Source organism: Aotus nancymaae, unplaced genomic scaffold, assembly GCF_030222135.1.
Source record: "Aotus nancymaae isolate 86718 unplaced genomic scaffold, 86718_ANA_hifiasm-v0.15.2.pri h1tg000012l, whole genome shotgun sequence".
Classification (NCBI taxonomy): domain Eukaryota; kingdom Metazoa; phylum Chordata; class Mammalia; order Primates; family Aotidae; genus Aotus; species Aotus nancymaae.
The window spans coordinates 41,734,689-41,759,764 of NW_026988423.1; the positions used below are offsets into that span (position 1 = coordinate 41,734,689).

The following is a 25,076-nucleotide window of genomic DNA, read 5'->3' on the forward strand; positions in this document are numbered from 1 at the left end:
TCTGGATTGTTGCCATGGCATTTGTAACTGTGGTGGCCCTGGTGGGAGTGTCGTATGCTAATGAGCAAGAAGAACATCTTGGGATCACCTTAGTGGCCTTTGACTGATTCCTGCTGGTTTCTTCACTTCATCCTGTCTGGACCCATTTCGGTCAGCAGGGTTGTGACCAGAAAAAAAGTCCTGCCAGTCTCCTACCTCACTACTGCTTGGGTTCACACCCCAGCTTTGCTGTTCTCCAGCTGTGTAACTTCAGGCAATTTCCTTAATAGCTGTCAGTCTTACCTTTATATTTGTAAAGTGAAGGTAGTAATCCAATCTATTTTTTGAGATTTGTTGTAAAGCTTGGACAAATATTGGAATCTTTGCCAAGCTACAAAGCACTTTACAACAACAGCTGGCACACAGTAAGGGCTGAGTAATTGCAAACTCCTGCTATTATTTTTATGGTTACTGTTTCCAGTTTATTTGTTCAGCTAAATTGTAAACTCCCATTGGAATTACATTATATTTATAAATCCATCCTGGCTCTCCATGTAGATGAGTTTTTGTTTAGGTCTCTTAGAAAAGTTTATTTCATTCACTGTCCTGTACTCTTATTTCGTAATTTAATCATTAGGCATTTTTAGTTTTATGTTTTATTTGTATATATTTTTTGACACATGGTCTTTCTTTGTCACCCAGGCTGGAGTGCAGTGGTTCGATTATGGTTCACTGCAGCCTCCACCTCCTAAGCTCAAGCAATCCTCCTGCTTCAGCCATGCCTATCTATTGTATTTTTTGTAGCGGTGGGGTCTCTTTATGTTGCCCAGGCTGATCTCCTGGCCTCAAGCAATCCTCCCACTTTGGCCTTCCAATGTGCTGGTATTACGGGCATGAGCCACTACACTGGGCATTTTATAAATGCATTTTGTAGTTGTGAGTAGAGTATGCTTTCTCTTGAATTTTGTAATTGCTGATTGCTGGCATATAATAGCTAATACTTGATGATATAATACACTGCTATTCAGCTTGGTTCTAGATTTGACGTGCTAAACGCGACATTCAGGTAGAAACTAAGAACAGAGAGGTAACGATATCTAGAACATGAGTTGCGATTCATTCTGGCCCCAGTGTTCACATTTAACTCACTACTGTTTGCTTGGAAAGCTGTTGATTTTTATATTTTTCTTTGGTAACTGGCCACTTTCCCCTAATCTCATTTTTAGTTGATTCTCTTCAGTTTCCAAGAAGCCAATTTTATTATTTACTATTAATTATTTTTTGTATATTCTCCAGCAATTCTTAGCCTGGCCTTGTTGCTTTGATTATAACTTGTAGAAAAACATTTTTTAAGAAAGGGTAGAAATTATTCTGTTAGTCCAACTAAATAGTAATGCATTAATTAATTAATTAATTATATGGTCTCACTCTGTTGCCCAGGCTAGAGTGCACTGGCACAATCTTGGCTCGTTGTAACCTTCGCCTCCTGGGTTTAAGCAGTTCTTTTGCCTCAGCCTCCCAAATAGCTGGGATTACAGGTGCCTGCCGTCACTCCCTGCTAATTTTTGTGTTTTTTAGTAGAGACAGGGTTTCAAGACATTGGCCAGGCTGGTCTCAAACTCTTGACCTCAAGTGAGCCACCCACCTCGGCCTCACAAAGTGTTGGGATTACAGGTGGGAGCCGCCACCCCTGACCCCTCTTTTTTTTTTTTTAAAGATGGGGTTTCACCATGTTGGCCAGACTGGTCTTGAACTCATGACCTCAGGTGATCCACCCACCTCAGCCTCCCAAAGTGCTGGGATTACAGGTGTGCGCCACCGCGTCTGGCCCCTCTGTTTTTTTAACCAGTAAAAATAGCATTGACTATTGACTGGAGAGTGTTGTAGATTTTTTTTTAATGTTAAAGTTGTGTTTTTTTAATTACTGAATTTACCAAATGGCATTTGCTCATTCTGGTTTGTTTTAAAAGCAGGGATGGCTTTTAAACTATATCAGATAACTTTGGGTGTCTATGAAGATGATCATGTGGTTTTTCTGTGTTGAACTACTAGTATAATGAATTGTATTACTGTGTAGCCTAATATTGAATTGTCTTTGCATTCCCAGAATTTTTAACAGAATGCTGAATTTTACTTGCTAAAATTTCTATAAGATTTTTACATATGCAAGTATGAGTGAGATTGGTCTGCAGTTTTCTACTATTTTTGTTAGCTTTTGGCATTGGAAGAATTCTAAGTATGTAAAGGGAATCTGGAAGATTTCTGTCTTTCCTTGCATTATATACTGCATTTTAGAAGGAACTTTCGAGAATATATGAGTAAATATGCTTGGAAAACATTGATTTCTGGTGTGGCTGCCCAATATTCCTTATTAACGATCTCATAGTTTTCTTCAATGAAGATTTAAAGTGTTTCTTTTTTGTTAATGTTGGAAGTTTTCAAACATAGACTAAAGTAATGAGATTGGTATCATTTTGTGCATCCCTTTCACTTCGATTTTTTTCTTGAGTATTTTGATCCTTGCTACTTAAGGTATGGTTTGAAGGTTAGTAGCCTGGGTGTTAGCTGGGCATTTGCTACAGATGCATGTAATCATGTACATAGAACCACATACATCCCATCACCTTTGCCATAGTCTGTTGGTTACAGGCAAGTCACAGGTCCTGCACCTACTCAAGGGGTGAGTCTCACTTTAGATTTTAAGCTGTTATTATTATTATTATTATTATTATTATTATTATTATTATTATTATTATTGAGATAGAGTCTTGCTCTGTCGCCCGGGCTGGAGTACAGTGGCGTGATCTTGGCTCACTGCAACCTCCACCTCCCAGGTTCAAATGATTCTCCTGGCTCAGCCTCCCAAGTAGCTGGGATTACAGGTGCGCACCACCACACCTAGCTAATTTTTGTATTTTTAGTAGAGACAGGGTTTCACCATGTTGGGCAGGCTGGTCTCAAACTCCTGACCTCAGTTGATCTGCCTGCCTTGGCCTCCCAAAGTGCTGGCATTACAGACGTGAGCCACTACATTCAGCCGTAAGCCATTATTAATAATGTTGTCCTGAGATTTTTTTATTGTGCTTGAATTTTTAATCATTTGTTTTGGGTTCTAGAACGGAGCTACAAAGTTAGAGTGTAAGCTTTTTAAAAGCTTTAATGCCTATTGTCTAATTATGTTTTCAGAAATCTAACTTGGCACAGTGGTGTGTGCCTGTAATCCCAGCCCTTGGGAAGCCTGAGGCAGAAGGGTCATCTAAGGCCAAGGGTTCAAGACCAGCCTGGATAGCATAGCAAGTCCTCATCTCTAAAAAATTTTTTAAAACTTAGTTGGGCGTGATGGCATGTGCCTGTAGTCCCAGCTACTTGGGTGGCCGAGGCAGGAGGATCACTTGTGCCCAGGAGATTGAGGCTGTGATGAGCTATGATTGCATCACTGAACTCCAGCCTGGATAACAGAGCCAGACCCTGTCTCTAAAAAAAGCAAAAAGAAAGAAAGAAAACCAGTTCCTCTTCTGTTTATATGGCACACAAATGGCAGCATTGACAATCCATCCATGTGCCATTTCTGCCAGCAAGAAATGCCAAGTGATCATTAAATAATGAGAGAATGGGAACGAGGACAGGACTTATCAACAATTCTTGTCACTAACAACTTGGGTGATGATTACCTGAAAACCTAAAGGGTATTTGAATTAATTTTTTATAGCCTAACACTGTTTGGTCAGTTTATCATTCCTTACTAAACGAACTCAGTGTGTCTGCGTCGAGAAACTTTTGGGTGCCTGGCATGGTGCTAGATGTTATGGGTGAGAGAGAAGAAATACATCAATATCTCATGTGCCTTCCATAAGGCACGTTAGAATCATACTATGGCATTTATTTTTGTTTCATCTTTCCTCAAAATATAGCTTCAGTTTACAAAAGTTCGTGATGAGTTTTGCCTGCCCTGGGTTCTCTGGGTTGAAAAAGCTTGAGAAAACCTCTAGGTTATAGATGACGTCCACCAAGATAACAACGAAGTTGGCTTTTCCTTTGTTTTAGCAACAACGAACTGTCTACAGACTGACGCTTGTGAAAGCGTGGAACGTTGACGAGCTCCAGGCCTACGCGCAGCTCGTGTCCCTGGGGAATCCTGACTTCATCGAAGTGAAGGTAGGCCCCTGCTGGCTCTGCTGGCCGTGGTGGAGTGAAAAAAAGAATCGTGGTGCTTCACTGGCTGTGGTGCAGTTAAAACCCTGTAGAACTCTGAAGGAGGTCCCAGGAATTGTATTGATGTGTTCATGTAGTGATCAGTGTTCATCAAGAACCTGGCATTGTTCTAGGCCTTGGGGATAATAGCAGTCAAGAAGACTGAGCTCTTGCACTTATAAAGCTAATGTTTCAGTGGGAGGATAGACAGTCGACACAAATGAGTAATTAAAAGCCAAAGAGTGACATGAATATGCTGAGAAATAGAATAGTGTGGTGGTGAGTAATTGGTTGGCTTTTACATAAACCTTTATTTCAGACATATACAGAAGTAAAGAGATTGGTCTAATGAACCCCCACACACCCATCACTCACCTTCAAAAGTGCACAACTCATGACCCAGAGTTGTTTCAATTATACCTTTACCCATTTTCTATGCTCTTAGCGCAGATTATTTTAAAGCAAACCACCAAAATTATGCCATTTAATTGTTTTGTTTCATTTAATTGTTTCTTAAATGAAACAAAATTTAAAGCAAACCACCAAAATTATACCAATTTAATTGTTTTGTTTCATTATATCATTTAATTGTTTTGTTTTCATAATCGTTTCAGCATATATTCCTAAAAGATACGTACTCTTATTTGCTTTATTTTAAAATTTAGTTTAATTTAATTTTGAGATAGGGACTCGCTCTGTCACCAGGCTAGAGTGCAGTGGTGTGATCATAGCTCACTGCAGCCTATAACTCTTGGGCTTCAGCAGTCCTCCTGCCTCAGCCTCCCAAGTAGCTGGGACTAGAGGTACACACGACTATGCCTGGGTATTTTTTGTAGAGAGAAAGCCTCACTGTATTACCCAGGCTGCTCTCAAACTCCTGGCCTCAAGTGACCCTCTTGCCTCAGCTTCTCAGAGTGCTGGGATTATAGGTGTGAGCTACAGTGCCCAGCTGATGTGTATTCTTTATTTTGAGAGGGGTATGGAGTCTCACTGTGTGGCCAGGCTGGAGTGCAGTGGCACCATCTCGGCTTACTGCAACCTCCGCCTCCTGGGTTCAAGTGATTCTCCTGCCTCAGCCTCCCAAGTAGCTGGGATTACAGGCACTTGCCACCACATCCAGCTAATTTTTGTAGTTTTGGTAGAGACGGGGTTTCACAATGATGGCCAGGATGGTCTCAATCTCTTGACCTTGTCATCTGCCCGCCTCTGCCTCCTGAAGTCTTGGGATTACAATTGTGCGCCACCCTGCCTGGCCCCAGCTGGCGTGTATTCTTCTTAAACAGTTATTGAGAGTGCTGGGCTCATACCTAAAAATTTTCATTTCCTCTTCTGTGTGTTTTTTTCCTCTTATAAGTCATTTTTGCTGTAGAAAATGGATCGTGCATCTTGGCTGATTCCCTGTATTTATATTTTAGGTTTTGTTGATTCCATGTTCCTCTGCTTCCTGTATTTCCTGTGGATTGGTGCCTATAGTTAGATCAAGAGAGGACTGATTAAATTCAGGGGTGCATGTGTGTGTGGGTTTGTTTGTATTTCAAGAGTATTTCGTTGGTGGTCTTGTATACTCCAATCTGGAGTCACATAATAATGTCTGCTTGCCTCTCATATTTTTCCAAGTGTTTCTTTGTGATCCATTCCTATGAGTGTATTGCTGGGTCAAAGGGTAAATGCATCTATTATTTTAGTACATATGGTGGTTGACTGTTTTAGGGAAGCTTTTTTGTTTTTTGGTTGGAGTCTCACTCTGTCGCCAGGCTAGAGTGCAGTGGCGCAGTCTCTGCTCATTGCCACCTCCGCCTCCCGGGTTCAAGCGATTCTCCTCCCTCGATCTTCCAAGTAGCTGGTACTATAGGGATCCGCCACTGCACCCGGCTAATTTTTGTATTTTTTAATAGAGACGGGGTTTCACTGTGTTGGCCAGGCTGGTCTCAGACTCCTGACCTTGAGTGCTTCACCCACCTCGGCCTCCCAAGGTTGCGGGGATTGCAGGGATTAGCGCCACCGGGCCAAACCTGAGATGCCATTTTGAAAACCGATACATAAATGGTAAGAAGCAGCCCCGTAAGCAGAAGCCTGGGGTGAGAGTGCTAGTGCACAGAGGTCCTGTGCTATCCTAGCGGAGTGGGTGAGGTTCGCAGTGGTACAGGATGAATCAGAGCAGTGGGCTGGGGCATCTTGTATGAGGCCTTTCAAATAAAGATAAGGGGATTGGATTTTAAACTAAGTTTGATGGTAAGCTTTTTAAATATGGGTGCACTAGGAAAGGGCATGAAGCTGGGGAGAGATGCAGTCTGATTTGTGGTTGTAAAAGATCATCCCACCGCTGCTGCATGACTTGGTTATAGAGGGCAGCAGAGTAGACAGGACAGCCATGAACTGAGTGGTTAGTCCAAGCAAGAGATGGTTTGGGGAAAGTCAGTGGGACCAGGGTTGGAGAGCAGTGGGTACATTTAGGATTCGTTTTGGAAGCAGAACCAATAAAACTTTTTGCCTGATTAGAGGTACAGGCTGAAAAAAAAGAATCAACAACACCTGATTTTTGGCTCAAGCCATTGCGTGGACGGTGGACCTGTTTGCTGAGATACAGAAAACCAGCGGGGAAAAGGGGACACATCTGGGGAGAAATTTTGAGCTCCTGGTCACCATGTTAAATTTGAGATAGCTTTTAAATATCCAAGTAGAAGATTAAATAGGTCATACGTTCTACAAGCTCGAAGTTTCAGGGATAAGACCGGGTTGGAAATAATGATTTGGAAGTAATGGCTTTTTTGGGCAACTAACAGTCCACAAGACAAGAGAAGTGATGGGAACTGTCTGCTTTTTTCCGTTTATGGTTTTGAAACTGAACGCTGTCTGTGTCATATCAGAGATGTTTTAGAGTTTTACAGCTCTCTTGGCGAGTTTAGCTTTTGGTATTACTCTGGAGGGGTGGGCAGGTGGAACAGATGAAATACTGCTGTCTGGGTATGTAACATTTTATCTCTGGTCAGGCCAAAGACACTCTTAAAATTGCTCTTAATTTCAAAAGGCTGCTCTTGGCAGGAGCTCTAATGATGCAAAGATACAAACTGCAGCTGAAAAGATATGTGTCAGCTTAAGCCAACCTTGCCAACATCAGAAATCAGTGTTGTTTTAATTTATGATTTAGCTATTAAAGAATGCTGCCTCAAATTATATTGCAGTAAAACCTCTATTATAATAAAGAAGCTTGGCTGGATCTCCCCTTTTTTCATTTCCTTCCTTTCTTCCTCTCCACTCCGCCTCTTCCCGCTCCTTCTTTACTTTCACAGTCATGTTTTTCTATAAAGGACACGGTATTTTAAATCTGGAAAAAAGAATCAGTCAACATTATTTTTTAAAGAAAGACAGCTACTTGGTAAACAGTATAATTCTCTGCTGGGTATTATTTGGTTTGCCAAACTGTGAGAATCACTAGGAAATAGATAAAGCCTTCTGTCTATAGCTGAGATGTTTTGTTTTATTTTTCTGAGACAGTCTTGCTCGGTTGCCCAGGCTGGAGTGCAGTGGTGCAATCATGGCTCACAGCAGCCTCCAACTCCTGGGCTCAAGTGATCCTCCCACCTCAGCCTCCCAAGTAGCTGGGACAATAGGTACACACCATCATGCCTGGCTAATTTAAAAAATTTTTGTATTTATAGAGATTGGGTCTCACTATGTTGCCTACGCTGGTCTTGAACTCCTGGCATCAAGCAATCCTCCTACGTTAGCCTCCCAAAGTGCTGGGATTACAGACAGGAGCCACTGCACCCAGCCTAGCTAAGATGCTATAAACAACAAAGTTTTCTTTCAGCATTCCCATTTTACTATTTTGTCCCTGCATTCAACAATGTTTTTGAGCTCTCTCCATGTGCTAAGCCTTGTTAAAACACTAGAGATGAAAAATTTTATGTAAATGTGCTATTTAGGAAATGAATGTTTTATTGAAAATAGACAAAAATATGTAAAAGTTAAATAACCTACTTGAGAGATTTTATAGTTAAAAACTCTTGGAGAAATGATCGCACAGGCTGGAGTGCAGTGGCACAATCTTGGCTCACTGCAACCTCCGCCTCCCAGGTTCAAGCAATTCTCATGCCTCAGCCACCCAAATAACTGAGATTGCAGGTGTACACTACCACGCTTGGCCAATTTTTGTACTTTTTCTAGAGACACGGTCTCTTGCCATGTTGCCTAGGCTGGTGTTGAACTCCTAAACTCAGGCAATCTGGCCACCTTGGCCTCCCAAAGTGCTGGGATTACAGGCACGAGCCACTCTACCCAGCTTAAAATAAATTTTTTGATAATAAAATATAATGTAATAACAGTTTATGTTACATCAGAGGAAGGCACAGTCAGTCATGTCTTATCTTTCATAGAAGACCCCAGGGAGAAATGTCCTGCAGTAAATGTCAAATGCCTGGTCACTGGAGGATTCCATCTCATGCTTTGTTAACTTACTATCATTTGTCCAGTGTCTTCCTTTGATGTTGTAGCAGCAAAAGGGATGTTTACAGAATATAACATACTGCTACTAAGAGGCAAAACAAATTATTGAATAGTATTTATTATGCAATTCTATTTTCTTTTTTAAAAAAAATTTTTATTTTTAAGTTTTTGATTGCATTTTCAATGTCGTATGTTCAAATGTATTTATGTAAGAAAAATATGGAAGGATATATGTCAGATTGCTAACAGTGTTCTGTTTGGGGGAAGGGGAAGGAAAGGTTTATTTTACTTTTTATAATTATGTATTGTGTGGATTATTACAATGAGCATGCATTGGTTTGTAATTCAGAAGACAAATGAAATCAGTAGATGGAGAAGGCATGCTTTTCCTGTTCAATAGGATTAAACTACAGAATATCTGAAAAGACATCTTTTTGTTGTTATTGCCTTATTAATTAAAGTTAAAAATTTCTAAAGTAGAGGAGCTTTAAAAATTATTGGCTGGGCACAGTAGCTCATGCCTGTAATCCCAGCACTTTGGAAGGCCGAGGCAAGCAGATCACTTGCTGTTAGGAGTTTGAGACCAGCCTGGCCAACATGGTGAAACCCTGTCTCTACTAAAAATACATAAAGGAGCTGGGCGTGGTGGCAGGTGCCTGTAATCCCAGCTACTTGGGAGGCTGAGGCATGAGAATTGCTTGAACCCAGAAGGATAATAAGGCCTCGCCGTAAAACATTTGATAAGAACTAGCAATATGGTAGGCTATAACCTCAAACCTCTCTAAGGATAAACATTTAGAAGCAAACCTGTTATGAAAACCATACATTTGAGAAGGTACATATATGTCAGGGCCATAAGGGAGACACTCTTGGAGCTAAAAGGAAAGAGACCATTCTGGAGGCACTCCATGGTTCCAGACGACAGGACTTGGGATTAAAGGACAGAGGACTAGGCCCTTTCACCTTCAGTGAGAGGATGGATTAGGGAAAAACTCACCACGGATGCAATAACAGTTGGAAGGCTTTTTCCTTATCTGCAAAGAATAAGCCTTTCCAGGGCCTTACCCACACTCAAAGGGCCTTGGAGTTCAAATTTAATATTATATTATAGTACGCCAAGGTCATATAAATGCCCCCAAGATGTGAAATCAGTAATACAAATTGGCCCTAGATTCATGGATATGCCTAGAGCTCCCTGCAGACACAAACCCAATGCTGTTCATACCCTTTGTATTTCAGTTGAGTTGCTTATCTTTTTGTTACTAGGTTCCTTGACTTTAAAATGGAAACACACATGCATGTGTATGTACATGCATTCAGAGTATTGTACCGAACTGTTTACACATTTCTAAATCTACTTTGAGGAAAGTTTCTGACATGTATGTATCTCCCTATTCAACTTGCTTTTCTCATTTTGCTTGTAGCACCAATCTAATTGGATTTAGGAAAGTCTGCCTTCCTTTTTCTATCTACCCTGTGCATACGTTCTCATTTATTTGTGAGTCAAAGGAAAAATCATCTTAACTTTGGTCATGTAAGTGGTTGCGTTAACACCCTTGGGTCAGGAAGGGCGATTGTAAATGCGGGAGTGGCGTCATGGACAGACATGCCCTTGGCATCTTTTCTTCCTGACGTGTGCGTGTGTGTGTGTGTGTGTGTGCGCGCACCTATGTGCATGTATGTGTTGTGTGTGTGTGCGCGTACCCGTGTGTGTGTTGTGTGCATGTGTGTATGTGTCGTGTGCATGTGTGTGCGTCCGTGTATGTGTGTGTTGTGTGCATGTATGAATGTGTGTGTGCGTGCCAGGTCTGGGGTCTCCCATAGTCTGCACACACTGGAGTCTCATACAGGGCGAGAGGCAGTGCACAATTTCAATACCTACCTAAAATGTATCAATGTAGCCTGGAATCGGTTATTCATCCTCCTTGAGCCTAAATTCTGTCAATATTAAATTAGAATAAGAATATCTCTTTAATAAGTTTGTTTGAGAATTCAGTGCAGTAATGTAGGCCCGTATTCAGTAAGTGTTTAGATCACTTTCCATTAAGCACGTTTGTTTACAAGAAATCAAGAGAGGCTATTTCTTTATTTTATGGATTTCCTCTTTTCTTTCATTACCAGTCTTGTACAATATTTTTCTGTGATATTCCTTGTAAATTAGCATGTATTTTAGCTTCATTAAGCTTAAAGAGGCCTTTATTTGCTAGCTGGAGAATTTTCCTTGTCATAATCTGCTTGCTTGCTTGCTTGTGAAAAGTTTTCGTGTTACAAACATCTGTCTTGCTGAAAACTTTTGTAACACAACACTGTGTATTCTCTGCCTAGCATTACACCTTGAGAATAGGAAGTGCTCAGTAATGATTTGTTGTCAAATAGTTTAAAGCACCTGAGCTATGGGTAGTGCTCAATCCTTGCAGAACTGCAAAATGATTGTCTTAGCATAGCCTCACTCTCCCCCACAAAGCTGAGGAATACAGTCAGTTTTTCTTGTATGTAGCTGTCCCTAACCAGTGTTTATCAGCTGGTTTGTAACTGTTACAGAGTAGAAAACTCCTGAATAATGCAAATGAAATTTTGTATTGGATTAGAAAAGAGTTGTGGAGTTAATGTCATAGAAGATTGTCTGACTTGGTTTTTCATTCATTTAGCATAGATTGATTTGGGGTGCCAAGAGGAGCAAGGCACAGCCCTTGCCCTTGAAGGGATCAGAGTTTAATACTTCGTTTTACCATTTACCTGGCAACAGATAACTGCGCAGGATGTGGTAAGATCAGGGTCAGAAAGGGTGGAGGTTCCTGAGCGAAGGTTAAAGAAATGATGGGTCGTTTTAGCCAGGTGCAGACAGGATGCTGAGCGGGCAGTCCATCTCTAGAGTTACTTGTGCATGAGGCCAAAGATGGGCTTGAATGGCTGGTGGTTTATTGTTAGCACAAGCTACAGAGGCAAGTGAAGAAGGCCTCATGCCATGGTGAGAAGCTTGGGCTGATTTAAAGGGAGTTATTGAAGCATTTTTAGGATAAAGGAACGAAGTGTTTGGGGTACATTGTGGGAAAAAAAATCATAAAGTCATTATTTCTTTTTTCATCAAACTCTAGGGGACAAAAAACAGTATGAGGAGGACATAAAGCAAAACTCTAGAGGACAGAAAACAAGATGAGAAAAGCAGGTTGAATAGGGAGATACATACATGTCAGAAACTTTCCTCAAAGTAGATTTAGAAATGTGTAAACAGTTCGGTACAGTACTCTGAATGCACGCACATACACATGCATGTGTGTTTCCAGTTTAAAGCCAAGGAACCTAATAACAAAAAGATAAGCAACTCAATTGAAATACGAAGGGTATGAACAGCATTGGGTTTGTGTCTGCAGGGAGCTTCAGGCATATCCATGAATCTAGGGCCAATTTGTATTACTGATTTCACATCTTGGGGGCATTTATATGACCTTGGCTTACTATAATATTAAATTTGAACTCCAAGGCCCTTTGAATGAGGGTGAGGCCCTGGAGAGGCTCGTTTTGACACCCAGTTGGTTTAATTAGAGTATCAAGTAGTCAAACCCAATACTGCTCTTCCCACAGACCGTGAATCCCAAGGCAAACTCTCCAGGCAGCCGGTGAGGAAGGCCTTATGGCCCCATCTTATCTTAGTCTGTTTGCATTGCTATAAAGGAGTACCTGAGGCTGTGTAACTTATAAGGAGGTTTACTTGGCTCATGGTTCTACAGGCTCTGCAAGAAGCATGGTGCCAGCAGCTGCATGTGTGGGGGCCTCAGGCTGCTTTCAGTCATGGCAGAAGGCAGAGAGAGAGACAGACAGACAGACAGACAGATAGGTGGACACTGCCCTCATGACCCAAACACCTCCCATGAGGCTCCACCCCAACACTGGGGATCCCATTTCAGCATGAGTTTTGAAGGCTCAGATAGCCACAGTGTAGCAGCCCCCATCTCCTAGGGCAGTGGGGTGGGTCCGAAAGCCACCAGGGTGTAAAAGTGAGGGTTATGCTTTTCACTGCAAATTCAGAGATGCATAAATGATCTCGTTCTGCTTGTTGCTTCTCAGCCTGCAGATCCTGGCGTGAGTAACTTGGCTTTTCCATCACCACGCCGTACCCATCTGTTTTCCTCAGACTGTTCTTTACTCAAAGTTTTGGGTGAAGAACATGCTGCTTCTGATAAGTGGAGCTGGGGCTGAGGGTGAGAGTGGATGAGAAGGTGGCAGACAGCCGTGGTGCGAAGGGAAAGCTTTTTAGATGATGCTGCGCTCAGGAATGAAGTCAGGGCGAGCCTTTGGGAGACTAGACTAGACGAGTGTGGGATGAAGTGGGGCGGTCACAGCAGAGAGAACACCAGACAGAGGCACTGGGCGCCCGAGTGAGGGCTCGGGGTCCTGGAGGTGACCCCCAGTCCAAGTCACCAAGACCATTTCTGTCACGGTGCAGGTTTCGGCTCTATGGTTGACTCAGGAAGTTACCCGGGACTGCTTCCCTCAGAAGGGTTTTGGTAGTTTGTTTGTTTGTTTTTGTTTGTTTTGAGACAGATTCTCCCTCTGTCATGCAGACTGGAATGCAGTGGTGTGATCTTGGCTCACTGCAACCTCTGCCTCCAGGGTTTCAAGCGATTCTCCTGCCTCAGCCTCCTGAGTAGCTGGGATTACAGGCATGCACCACCAAGCCCAGCTTATTTTTGTATTTTTAGTAGAGACGGGATTTCACTATATTGGCCAGGATGGTCTCGAATTCCTGACCTCAAGTGATTGATCTGCCCGGCTTGGCCTCCCAGAGAGCTGGGATTACAGGCATGAGCCACTGTGGCTAGCCTCCTCAAAGGGTTTTATGTGGCTAAAATGAGAACTTTTATGTGAAAATACCATAAAGCATCACAGAGTTGTAAGGAATGGTGAAGTCATGATAATGAGCTGCAGCAGGCATCCTCTCATTCCATTCCCAAACCAAATCTCCCCTCAATGTTTCATGACTGTTTTTGCTGAGCAATAAAATATTAAAATATTTTCAAAAGCTGTTGTCATGAAGACAAGATCTTATCTAAAAACTCTGATTCAGTGGACTAACTTTTTAAATATTAAAAAAAGTCCTTTGAAGTAACTGCTGCATACATGGTTGTTTGTGTAATTCACACATCATAAGAGTATTTAAACTGAGATAGAGTACCCTTTTATGACTAATGTGGCTTATCAATAAATCATCTCCATGTTGTTTATGCTCTTGGGTAAAGTTAGCAGTTTTTCAGCCATGCTTTTATAATGATTTTTTGAGCCATATCATTATTTGTCTTTTTTATTCACCTTAAGTTCTGTGACTGAGCAAAAGGGGCTTGCTGCCTGATGCTCTAGAAGCCAGTATTTGAGGGGGGAAAAAAGCTTTTTTGTTGCAAGTCAACTAAGAAAGAGACATTAGTCCAGCTCAAATTTGTCTCCCTGTGCGATCTTTAAGGTGGTGACTTTATTAGAAAAGGTGTAGGGGATACATTCTCGGATTAGTTAATGAATGGTGGAAGGAAAGGGGAGATCTGGACAGTCCTCGGACAGGTGCAGTTGTCTATTTCATCATGTTTCCTCATGGATTGCATGTGCAAATTCACGGGGAGTTAGTATGAAACATGGTGGAAATTCGGACTGTGACGTCAGCAAACTCTTTCTACGCAGACTCCATTGGCCATGTTGGGTCCAACCGATTTCAGCCAGTTTTTTTTTTTTTTTAAATCTCACAAGCAGAGGGAGTTTTAGCGTTTTACTAAGTTGTTTCTTTTCTTATACTGCCATCCAGCAAATGCAAAAATTTCTGTTAGTCATCGGTTTCTTTAACTCTCTAGGGTGCAGTTTCAGCTCCAACTCAGTTTAATGAATTCCCTAAATCACTGGGCAAACCGAGAAGATTCTCTGGTTTAGTGTAATTAAGCTGGGTACTGTGGTTTATATTCCACAAAGGCCGTCTCACTTTAGTGCACCAGTAATCTTTCTGAACAGCTGTCTTGAGTTGAGTGTTTGGCAAAGCTCATTTGAGTCTTCATCCAAATCCCAACTCTGCCATCAGGGTCAGGGTCACTCTGCTCATTTGTGGGTTTTTAAAAATTCACTGTTAGCCAGGTGGCTGTGGTGGCTCACACCTGTAATCCCAGTACACAGGAAGGCGAGATGGGCAGATCATTTGAGGTCAGGAGTTCAAGACCAGCCTGGTCAACATGACGAAACCCCGTCTCTACTAAAAATACAAAAATTAGCCTAGTGTGGTGACATGTGCCTGTATTCCCAGCTACTTGGGAGGCTGAGGTAGGAGAATCACTTAAACCCCGGAGGTGGAGGCTGCTGTGAGCCAAGATCATGCCACTGCACTCCAGGCTGGGTAACAAGAGCCAGACTGTCTCAAAAAAACAAAACAACAACGAATGTCAATTTGTTGACCTAACAAATGTCATTCTGCATTCTCCAATTTGTCTGTGGTGTGTGTGTCCTGTCTCTATATGTATTTGTGTGTGTGTGTGTCTGTGTATGTGTGTGTGTGAGAGAGAGAGAGAGAGAGAGAGAGAGAATGCGTATGAGGGGTACACATGCCTTTCTCCCCACTCCCTCCTCCTCAGTTATTTCCCACTTAGTGGAATCATATCTGGGATATTCAAAGAACTTGTTGAGAAAAGTTTGATTTGGGGGTATTTGAAGCGTCCATAGAGTTAAGATTTATTTCAAGAAATAAGATAAATCTTTTATTATTAGAAAATTAATCATTTACCATTATGTAATTTACCAAATAGATAGTTATGAAATTTTGGGTCTTGTATGCCTGGGCTGTCAGGTAGAGTCCAAAAGAGTTAGACAGTTTATCTTTCTGCAGTTGTACAGAAATACATATGTGGTGTTGGTGAAATACATATGTGTATATGTAGTTGTGTGTAAAGGTATATAGGTACATATACAAATATATTTCCCTTTCAGCATGATTGTTTATACAACCACATCCAAAGTGCATTACAAAATGAACTTCTTAAAGAATAATTTTAGGCCAGGTGTAGTGGCTCACGCTTGTGATCCCAGCACTTTGGGAGGCTGAGGCAGGTAAGTTGCCTGAGGCCAGGAATTCAAGACCAGCCTGGCCAACATGGCGAAACCCCATCTCTATTAAAAATACAAAAATTAGCCAGGCATGGTGGCAGGTGCCTGTAATCTCAGCTACTTGGGAGGCTGAGGCACTAGACAATCTTGAACCCAGGGGTCGGAGGTTGTGGTGAGCTGAGACCATGCCACTATACTCCAGCCTGAGTGACAGAGCAAGACTCTGTCTCAAAAAAAAAAAAAAAAAGACTAATTTTAAAGGGATCCTCATTTGGCACTTTAAGGAAAAAGTTTGCCAGCCTCAATCTCAATAATACTAGAAAATGGAACTTCAGGCCGGGCGCGGTGGCTCAAGCCTGTAATCCCAGCACTTTGGGAGGCCGAGGCGGGTGGATCACGAGGTCGAGAGATCGAGACCATCCTGGTCAACATTGTGAAACCCCGTCTCTATTAATACAAAAAAATTAGCTGGGCACGGTGGCGCGTGCCTGTAATCCCAGCTACTCAGGAGGCTGAGGCAGGAGAATTGCCTGAACCCAGGAGGCGGAGGTTGCGGTGCACTCCAGCCTGGGTAACGAGAGCGAGACTCCGTCTCAAAAAAAAAAAAAAAAAAAAAAAAGAAAATGGAACTTCAGCTTATTTTCCCAGTGAATCAATTACTTGGTCAGTAAATTTTTGTGAGTGTCCACTGTGCCCCTGTTATTGTCCTAGAGGGTGATAAATCCTTCAGAATTCCTCAGTTATAGTGCACAGATGAATCTGAATCAAAAGACATGCTATTGATTCAAATACATTATTGTGACCAGACAGCACAGACTGTGACACGGTAGAAAGCACAGTGCTTAAGCCCCAGCAATGTCGCAGAGTAGCAAGAGCATCAGCCTGCTGTCTTTGTCAGTAGCTACTTTATGATCTCCTAAGCAGGTGTTACCATCTCTACATCCACTTCCTTCACTTTAAAATATGGACTGGATTGCATTGGATGACCTCAAGAAGGCTTTCTGGCTCTGAAAGCCTTCCTCTGTGATATGCATGTAGGTCTGCAGTCTTCTCTCTGATGGTTGTACTGTTTCCACAGGGTGTTACCTACTGTGGAGAAAGTTCAGCAAGCAGTCTTACCATGGCCCACGTGCCCTGGCATGAGGAAGTGGTACAGTTTGTCCTCGAGTTGGTGGATCTGATCCCCGACTATGAAATTGCATGTGAACATGAACACTCTAATTGCCTCCTGATAGCGCACAAAAAGGTAAGCCTAACTCAAACATGCATTCTTCTGTCCCTCCACCCTGCTGTTCTTTCCTTCTCTCTTTATTTCCTTCTTACTTTGTTATAGGGATTATCTGCTTATTTGCTACCTTTCATAAAACAAACATTAAGACAGTCCTAAATTCTGTCTGCTGGGCTTATAAACTCTTTTCTGTGTGAAATTGCTTCTTGTTTAGCCCTCATCTGGATATCTTGAAGTACTTTCTGGTTTGCAATTTTTAGAAGGTGCATTCTAACACAACAAAAGCGTAATATCCTTGTAATAACCTTTAGTCCTTTCCTGGAATGACAGGGAAAAGCTAAAATAGTTAATAGTCCCCATATAAGTTTCTAGCTGTCAGAAGCAGTTTGAGTTATCTATCAAATTTTAGATTGCTTTGAATCTTGGCATCTGGAGAATTTTGTGTAAGATTTTAGTTTATAACACTATTTCCATTTTTCCCCCTCAGTCCTTTTATTAGATAGAACATGTATACAAATCTACTATCTTTCTTAACTAAATAACTCCTACTAAAGGAAAAATCCAGTTCTTGATAGAGGTGGGCTACTAAAATAATTTATTAATTTTCTGGAGAAGTTCTGGAAATTTTCTTAGTCTTTATTTCTTTAAATACTTACTCTTTCTCATTATTTTTTCTCCTCTGGGACTCCAATTAAACATGTTAGATGTCACTATATGTATTTTGAATATCTCTTGCCTTCTCATTTGTATATTTTGTGCTTTTGTCTCTCCATCTCCATATTTCATTTTGGATAGCTTCTATTGATTCATATTCCAGTTCACTAAGTCTTGTTTCGGCTGTGTCTCCTATGCTATTAAACTCAACCATTAATTTTTTAATTTTACATTTCATGTTTTTTAATTGTATAATTTCTGCTTGGTTTGTTTATTTCAAATATCCTATTTTGTATAATTTCTATTTCACTGCTGAAGTTTTCAAGCTTGGCTTTTATCTTCTTGAGTACTGGAAGCAAGTTGTTTTATGGTTTGTATCTGATAACTCCAATGTCTAAAGTTCCTGTGGGCTTGTTTCTGTTGTCTGTCATTTCTGCAAGTTCTCATTCATGTTGCCTTGTCTTCTCCTGTGCCTTGTTACCTGTGATTGTGTTCTGTCCATTGCATTTAGAAGAGTATTTCTAGAAATCAAGTCAAGCCTAGGAACAGAAGATCTCTTCTGAGGTGTTTGAGATATGTGATTTAACCCTCTCACTTTTTCCGTGTGGAAATTGAGGTCCGAATGAAGAGACTGGCTTAAATGGCTGTGTCAAACTGGAACCACAGTCTTCTCTCCCTGTAGTCTACTGACCTTTTTTATACTACAAGGCATCTTTCGAAACCATTGGCAATATTCAAAGGAACATTTAAAACAAGACAATTTAATTTTAGTCCAATACTTTACTTCACTCTGTAAGATTTCTCCTCTCTTCCCCTGAGGATAGAGGAAATAGATAGCAAACCATCTAATTCAAGCCGATTCTGTTCTCTAGATGTTTATTGAATGCCTGCTGAGTTCTGGACACCAGGCCGTGCAGCAAGGCACACAGTGCTCAGACATGAAGAATGAAAGCCACAGGGTTAATTGAAAAGTAGACTTGGCACAAATCTCACACCACCACTTGTTAATTTGGTGACTTTGTGCAAGTTCTTTCATCTTTCTGTAGTGGACTGAACAAGAAGAGATTATGCATGGAGTCAGATTGAGTAGGGCTTCAGTCTTGACCCGCCTCTTTTTAGCTTTCCGTCTGGAAAATGGGCATATTGCTGGCTAAGGCCATTGCTGTGAAACAGTTCACAGCACCTGCCTCACAGCATGATTCAGTTGTTGCTGCTTCTGTTATTTTTATTTTTAGAGAACCAGCTAATTTGGTGCATGCTTAATATGTGACACACACTGTCAAGTGTATTTTTAAATCTTCACAGCTTCCCTGTAAGGTAGGTACTATTGAGACCTCTGTCTTTTTTTGTTGTTGTTGTTTTTAGACAGTGTCTCGCTCTGTTGCCCAGGCTGAAGTGTAATGGTGCGATCTTGGCTCACTGCAACCTACATCTCCCGGGTTCAAGAGATTCTGCTGCCTCACCCTCCTGGGTAGCTGGGATTACAGGCATGCGCCATTACACCTGGCTAATTTTTGTATTTTTAGTAGAGACGGGGTTTCACCGTGTTGGCCAGGCTGGTCTCCAACTCCTGACTTCAAGTGATCCACCCACTTCAGTCTCCCAAAGTTCTGGAATTACAGGTGTGAGTCAAGTCACCAAGCCCGGCCTGACCTCTGTCTGTGGATGAGAAACAGACACATAAAGGGGTTCAGTAACTTGCCTAAGAAGAAACAGCCCGTAAGGAGTAGAAATGGGATGTAAGCCCTGGCATAACTCCAGAGCCTATATTCCCTTCTTTCCTTCCTTCTTTCTTTTTCTTTTGTTTTAAATTTGGAAATTATTTCAAATTTACAAAAGAGTGCAATGAAAAAAATAGAACAAAGGACCCAGATTTGAAAAATCACCTGTTACCATTTTTCTGCCATTTACTTGTTCGCACGCGTGCACTCCCTCTGTCTCTCTGTCTCTGTATCTCTCATGCTGTTGTTCTCTCTCCCTCTCCCTCCCTCCCTTCCCCCTCTGCCCCTCGCATGTACGTGCATACATCTGCTGTCTTTTCTGAGCCATTTGAAGAATTGTTGCATTGGTCCTGGTCCTTTGCCCCTAAATGTTTCAGTGTGAATTTCTTAAGACTAGGAATATTCTCTCTTACAACCACAGTGCAGTTATCAACTTCTGCATGACTTTCATCTACCATCCATATTCAGATTTTGTCAGTTCAGCCATAATTCAGCTTGTAATGTCCATTATAGCACTTCCCCCTCCAGTTCATTCAGGATCTACTCTGCAGGAGTCAGCAAACTTTTTTTTATAAAGAAAATTTGGGCCGGGTGTGGTGGCTCATGCCTGTAATCCCAGCACTTTGGGAGGGAGGCTGAGGCGGGCGCATCATTTGAGGTTAGGAGTTCAAGACCAGCTTGGCCAGTGTGGTGAAACCCCATCTGTACTAAAAACACAAAAATTAGCCAGGCATGGTGGCAGGCACCAGTAATCCCAGCTACTCGGGAGACTGAGGAAGGAGAATGTCTTGAACCCAGGAGGTAGAGGTTGCAGTGAGCCAAGATCATGTCACTGCACTCCAGCCTGGGCGACAGAGTGACTCCATCTCAAAAAAAAAAGGTGATATGAAGTAAATATTTTAATTTTTATATAAAGTAAATATTTGAGGTTTGCAAGCCATATATAGTCTGTGTCAGATATGTTTAATATTTTTAATTTTATATTTTTAGTATTTAGTAAAAAATATTTAATTTTTTTATATTTTGTATTTTGTATCTTTGCTTGTTTACTCATTTTACAACCTTTTAAAAATGCAAAGACTGTCCATAAAAGAGGTTTGTGAGCTAAATGTAGCCAGGTTGGGCCTACCAGCCCAGTTAACCAACCCCTGATCTAGGCCAGATACTACATTTTGTTCTCATGTCTCTCTAGTCACCTTCAATTTGGGGCATTTCCACAAGTCTTTCTTTGTCTTTTATGATGTTGGTGTTTTAAAAGAATACAGTTTCATCCCTTCCCTTTCTTTTAATAGAATTGTTTCTTGGTGAGACGCAGTGGCTTACACCTCTAATCTCAGAATTTTGGGAGGCTGAGGCAGGTGGATCCCTTGAGCCCAGAAGTTCAAGACCAGTCTGGGCAACATAGTAAGACCCCATCCCTATTTAAAAGTAGAAAAATTACCTAGGTGTGGTGGCACGAACCTGAAGTCCCAGCTACTTGTGGGGCTGAGGTGGGAGGATCATCTGAGCCCAGGAGGTCAAGGTTGCAGTGAGCCATTCATCATGCCATTGCACTTTAGTCTGGGCAACAGAGCGAGACCATCTAAAAAAAAAAAAAGAAAAGAAATGTTTTTTGTTTTCTATTTGCCTGATTTTTCCTTTGGTTAGATGGAGGTTGTGCATCCTCAGGTGGAATGCTGCATTGGCGATGTGTCCGTTTCAGAGTGTCATGCCTGGTGCCTGGCGTCCATGTCTCCCTCATTGGTGGGGATAATTTTGTTCACCCAGCTACTTTAACCCAGTTCTTCTGTTTCTCTCCTTTGCAACTAATAAGCTGTCTATTCAAAGGTACTTTAAGACAATGCAGTATCTCACTTCTTACCAAAATTTCCCCATAGATTTAGCACTTAGTGATGGTTCCTGCCTGATAAAATGTTGTATCGATTGTAAAATATTGATTTTTTGTAACTGTACCACTCCCTCCACACTTACCTTCAGCATTCTACTGTAAACAGAAGCCCTCCCTTTCCTCCCATTTATGTATTTATTTGTTTTCAGTATGGACTCGGGAATTCTATTTTTTGTCCCAGTGGTTCATTAGTCATCACTGTACTTACTTTAAACCATTGTCCTAGACTCCCTGTTCCTTTCTCTCTATCTCTCCATCACTCTAATTAAATCTCTTGTATCCTTATTCAAAATTGATACTAATAGTGTTGCTTTCAAGGTCAGTATCAAGATTAAAACTAACATATTTAAAGTACCTAGAAGGACTCCAGCCTGAGTGACAGACCGAGACTCCATCAAGAAAGAAAGAGAGAAAGACAGAAAGGCGGGGGAAGAAAAGAGAAGGGGGAAGAGAGAAGAGAGGAGGAGAGAGGAGAGAGAAAGAAAGAGAAGAGAGAGAGGAAAGAGAAAGAAAGAGAGAGAGACAGGAAGGGGGAAGGAGGGAGGAAGGAAGGAAGGAAGGAAAAAGAAGGAAGAAAGAGAGAAGAACCTTCTGAAGGGAACCCAAAGTGAAATAGGCAGTTAACAAATAGTTGTTGCTACTGCTTTTATTGGTCTTCCCCTACCCACAAGGAGCTCACTGACGTTTAGAGGGGAGAACGACTGAAAATCAGTGGGATCATTGCAAAACCAGACATGGTACCAGGTGTGCAGCAGGACAGAGGAGAGAGTCTGAGATAGACCCTCATTATTCTCTTAAATGTTTGTTAAATACCCATGTGTGTCAGCACATGGGTATTCTACGAATACAGAGGGCTGGGTACTCTAAGAATACAAAGATGAGTAAGCAGTGGTCCTTGTATTAGGCCATTTTCTTGCTGCTGATAAAGACATACCTGAGGCCAGGTGTGGTGGCTCATGCCTGTAATCTCAGCACTTTGGGAGGCCAAGGTGGGCAGATCACCTGAGGTCAGGAGTTTAAGACCAGCCTAACCAATATGGTGAAACCCCATCTCTACTAAAAATACAAAAATTAGCTGGGCATGGTGGTGGGCGCCTGTAGTCCCAGCTACTCAGGAGGCTGAGGCAGGAGAGTCACTTGAACCTGGGAGGCGAAGGTTGCAGTGAGCAGAGATTGTGCCACTGCACTCCAGCCTGGGCGACAGAGTGAGACTCTGTCTCAAAAAAAGAGAGAGACTGGGTAATTTATGAAAGAAAAGAGGTTTAATGGACTCACAGTTCCACGCGGCTGGGAAGGCCTCACAATCATGGTGTAAGGCACATCTTACATGGTGGTAGACAAGAGAGAAAAGAGCACCAAACGAAAGAGGAAGCTCCATATAAAACCATCAGATCTCGTGAGACTTATTCAATACCACGAGAACAGCATGGGGGAAACCAGCCCCATGATTCAGTTACATCTCACCAGGTCCCTCCCACAACACGTGGAAATTACGAGAGCTACAATTCAAGATGAGATTTGGGTGGGGAGACAGTCAAACCACATCCTGTCTTCAAGAATGGCCTAACAGAAAAAGACAAATATCTAAACAAGAAAATGCTGAGAAGTGTAATCAGAGCTACGGTGGAAGAAAGGAATGGAGCTCAGTGGGCGCATGCTGAGGACTACTTGGTCCCATCGGGAGAGGCTTCACAGAGGAGGCGCCATTTAACTGGATCTGAAATGATGGCTGAGGCAGGAAAAGCGTTCAAGAAGAAACAGTACAAGCAGAGGTCAAAGGAGAAGCGGGGAGGCATGGGACGCTGAGAACCACAGGTGGTTTGGGATGGCTGGAGGTCAAGAGAAGGGTTGCAGGAGGAGGAGATTATTAGGCAGGGTTAAGGTCACAGATAGCGTTGAATGGCGTCCTAAATGTCATTTTCCCTATAGGGCATGGGGAGGCACTGAAGAGTTTTAAGTAGGGAAGTGCCACAATCAGATTTGTGTTTCAGAAAAAATTGTCTAACAGCATTACAGGGGATAGATTGAAAAGCTGTAGAGAGAGAAACCAGTTAAACAGGGTTGTGATAGCCAGCTATGGTGTCACATGTCTATAGTCTGGGCTACTTGGGAGGCTCAGGCAGGAGACTCACTTGAGCCCAGGAGTTCTATCTAGCTCAGCCTGGACAACATAGTGAAACCCTCCTCCACCTCTAAAACAACAGTAACAAACCCGTTATAACCCTCAGGTCCAGCAACCCGAAGGTGAAATGGGGTCTGAGACAAAGGCTGTGTTGAGTGAGAGTGGTGAGTGGTGGACCTGGCAAAGTGTTAAATGAGGACCACTAACGAGCGTATGGGTTCAGGCGTGACTCCCTGGCCTCTAGCCTGGGAAATGGGTTGTTGTGATGGTGTCTTCCACAGAGATGATGTTACTTGCATATTTATGTTTCATGTAGGCAGACAGTGAATGGGTTGACTCTGTGATGTCAGGAAGAAATCCCAGCAAAGATAGAGATATCAAATTATGGAGTTCAGATTATAAGAAGTTGTCCTTAGAATGCCCAGAGTGAGACAGATGGTCCGTGACCATCAGAATGCTTTGAAATTAGCTGCTTAACCACCAGGTGTACCCTAACGCAGAGGCTTCCAACTTTCACCCTCATAGTGCTCTAGTGCGTCAATAGCTTTTTCCAAGACCTGTAGGTCAAGAGAAATACCTAGCAGTTCTGTTTGTTATGACATCATCTGTGACACAGCCTAACGTTGAAACTGGGAACTGTCTCAAGCTAGTAGTTGATGGAATGTCCAACAGATGTAGTGTCACTGCATTCCTCTTTAAAATTTAAAATACCCCGCAGTGTCCCAGTGAGTAAGTACCCTGCTTGGAAACCATGGCTATATGGAAGTGATAGAGAAACTCATCCAAAAAGCAAAACGAGTCTCATTGAGATTCCCTCCAATTGTGTGTTTTCTGGCACTGCTTTTCCTCTGCATTGTTGATGTCAGAGTATGCAGGCCTTGTCGTTTTCCAGTCGTGTCCTCTCTATTCTTATGCTAGTGTCTAGTGAAAGAAATGAAAATATGGTACAACTTCTTAGGAAGTAGTCACTTCTCAGGCCTGGTCCATTGGCTCTTTCTTTAAGCTCATGAGCTGGGTCAGGTGACCTAAAACCAGAGAGGTGCGAATCATCAAATAACCTGTTTATCATTCTCTGCTTTTTCAGGAGATTGCTCAGTTTATTTTTTTTATTTTGGAGACAGAGTCTCATCTCATTCTGTCAGCCAGGCTGGAGTGCAGTGGCATGAACATGGTTCATTGCAACCTCGACCTCCCAGGCTCAAGCAATCCTCCTGCTTCAGCCTCTTCAGTAGCTGGGACTATAGATGTGAGCCACTATGCCCAGCTAATTTTTAAAGTTTTTGTCGAGATGGGATCCCACTGTGTTCCCCTGGCTACTGTCAAACTCCTGGGCTCAAGCAACCCGCGTACCTCAGCCTCCTGAAGTGCTCAGATTACAGACATGAGCCACCGTGCCCGGCCTCGCTTTCTACTAATAATCCCAGGACTTCTGAAAGAGAGTGCAAGCTGCCGCAGTCACGTTGAAGCACTGCTTTCCTATTGTTATACCAAGATAGCCACCAAAGAAAACTGAACACCAAGCCTTTACTTTAAAACAATTAGAGAGCCATAGGAAGCAGCAAAATGGTACAGAAAGGTCTCATGTACCCTTCACTTTTCCCCAGTGATAACGCCTTACATAATCATAGTACATTATCAAAATCAGGAAACAGACATTGGTACTACCTGTAGACCTTATTCAGATTTCACCAATTTTAAGTGCACTCACGGCCGGGTGCGGTGGCTCATGCCTGTAATCCCAGCACTTTGGGAGGCCAAGGCCGGCAGATCACCTGAGGT

General features: G+C 42.2%; 1 protein-coding gene across 3 annotated transcripts in view; it reads left to right on the plus strand.

The window, feature by feature from the left end:
* The window catches only part of LOC105714933 (S-adenosyl-L-methionine-dependent tRNA 4-demethylwyosine synthase TYW1), a 257,762-nt gene that overhangs the window by 195,404 nt on the left and 37,282 nt on the right, over positions 1 to 25,076 (plus strand). For all 3 annotated transcript variants that reach the window (XM_012449092.2, XM_012449091.3, XM_012449093.3), the window contains exons 14-15: positions 4,024 to 4,134; positions 16,763 to 16,930. In XM_012449092.2, the coding sequence (XP_012304515.1) occupies positions 4,024 to 4,134; positions 16,763 to 16,930 (279 nt within the window). The remainder of the gene's footprint in view (positions 1 to 4,023; positions 4,135 to 16,762; positions 16,931 to 25,076) is intronic.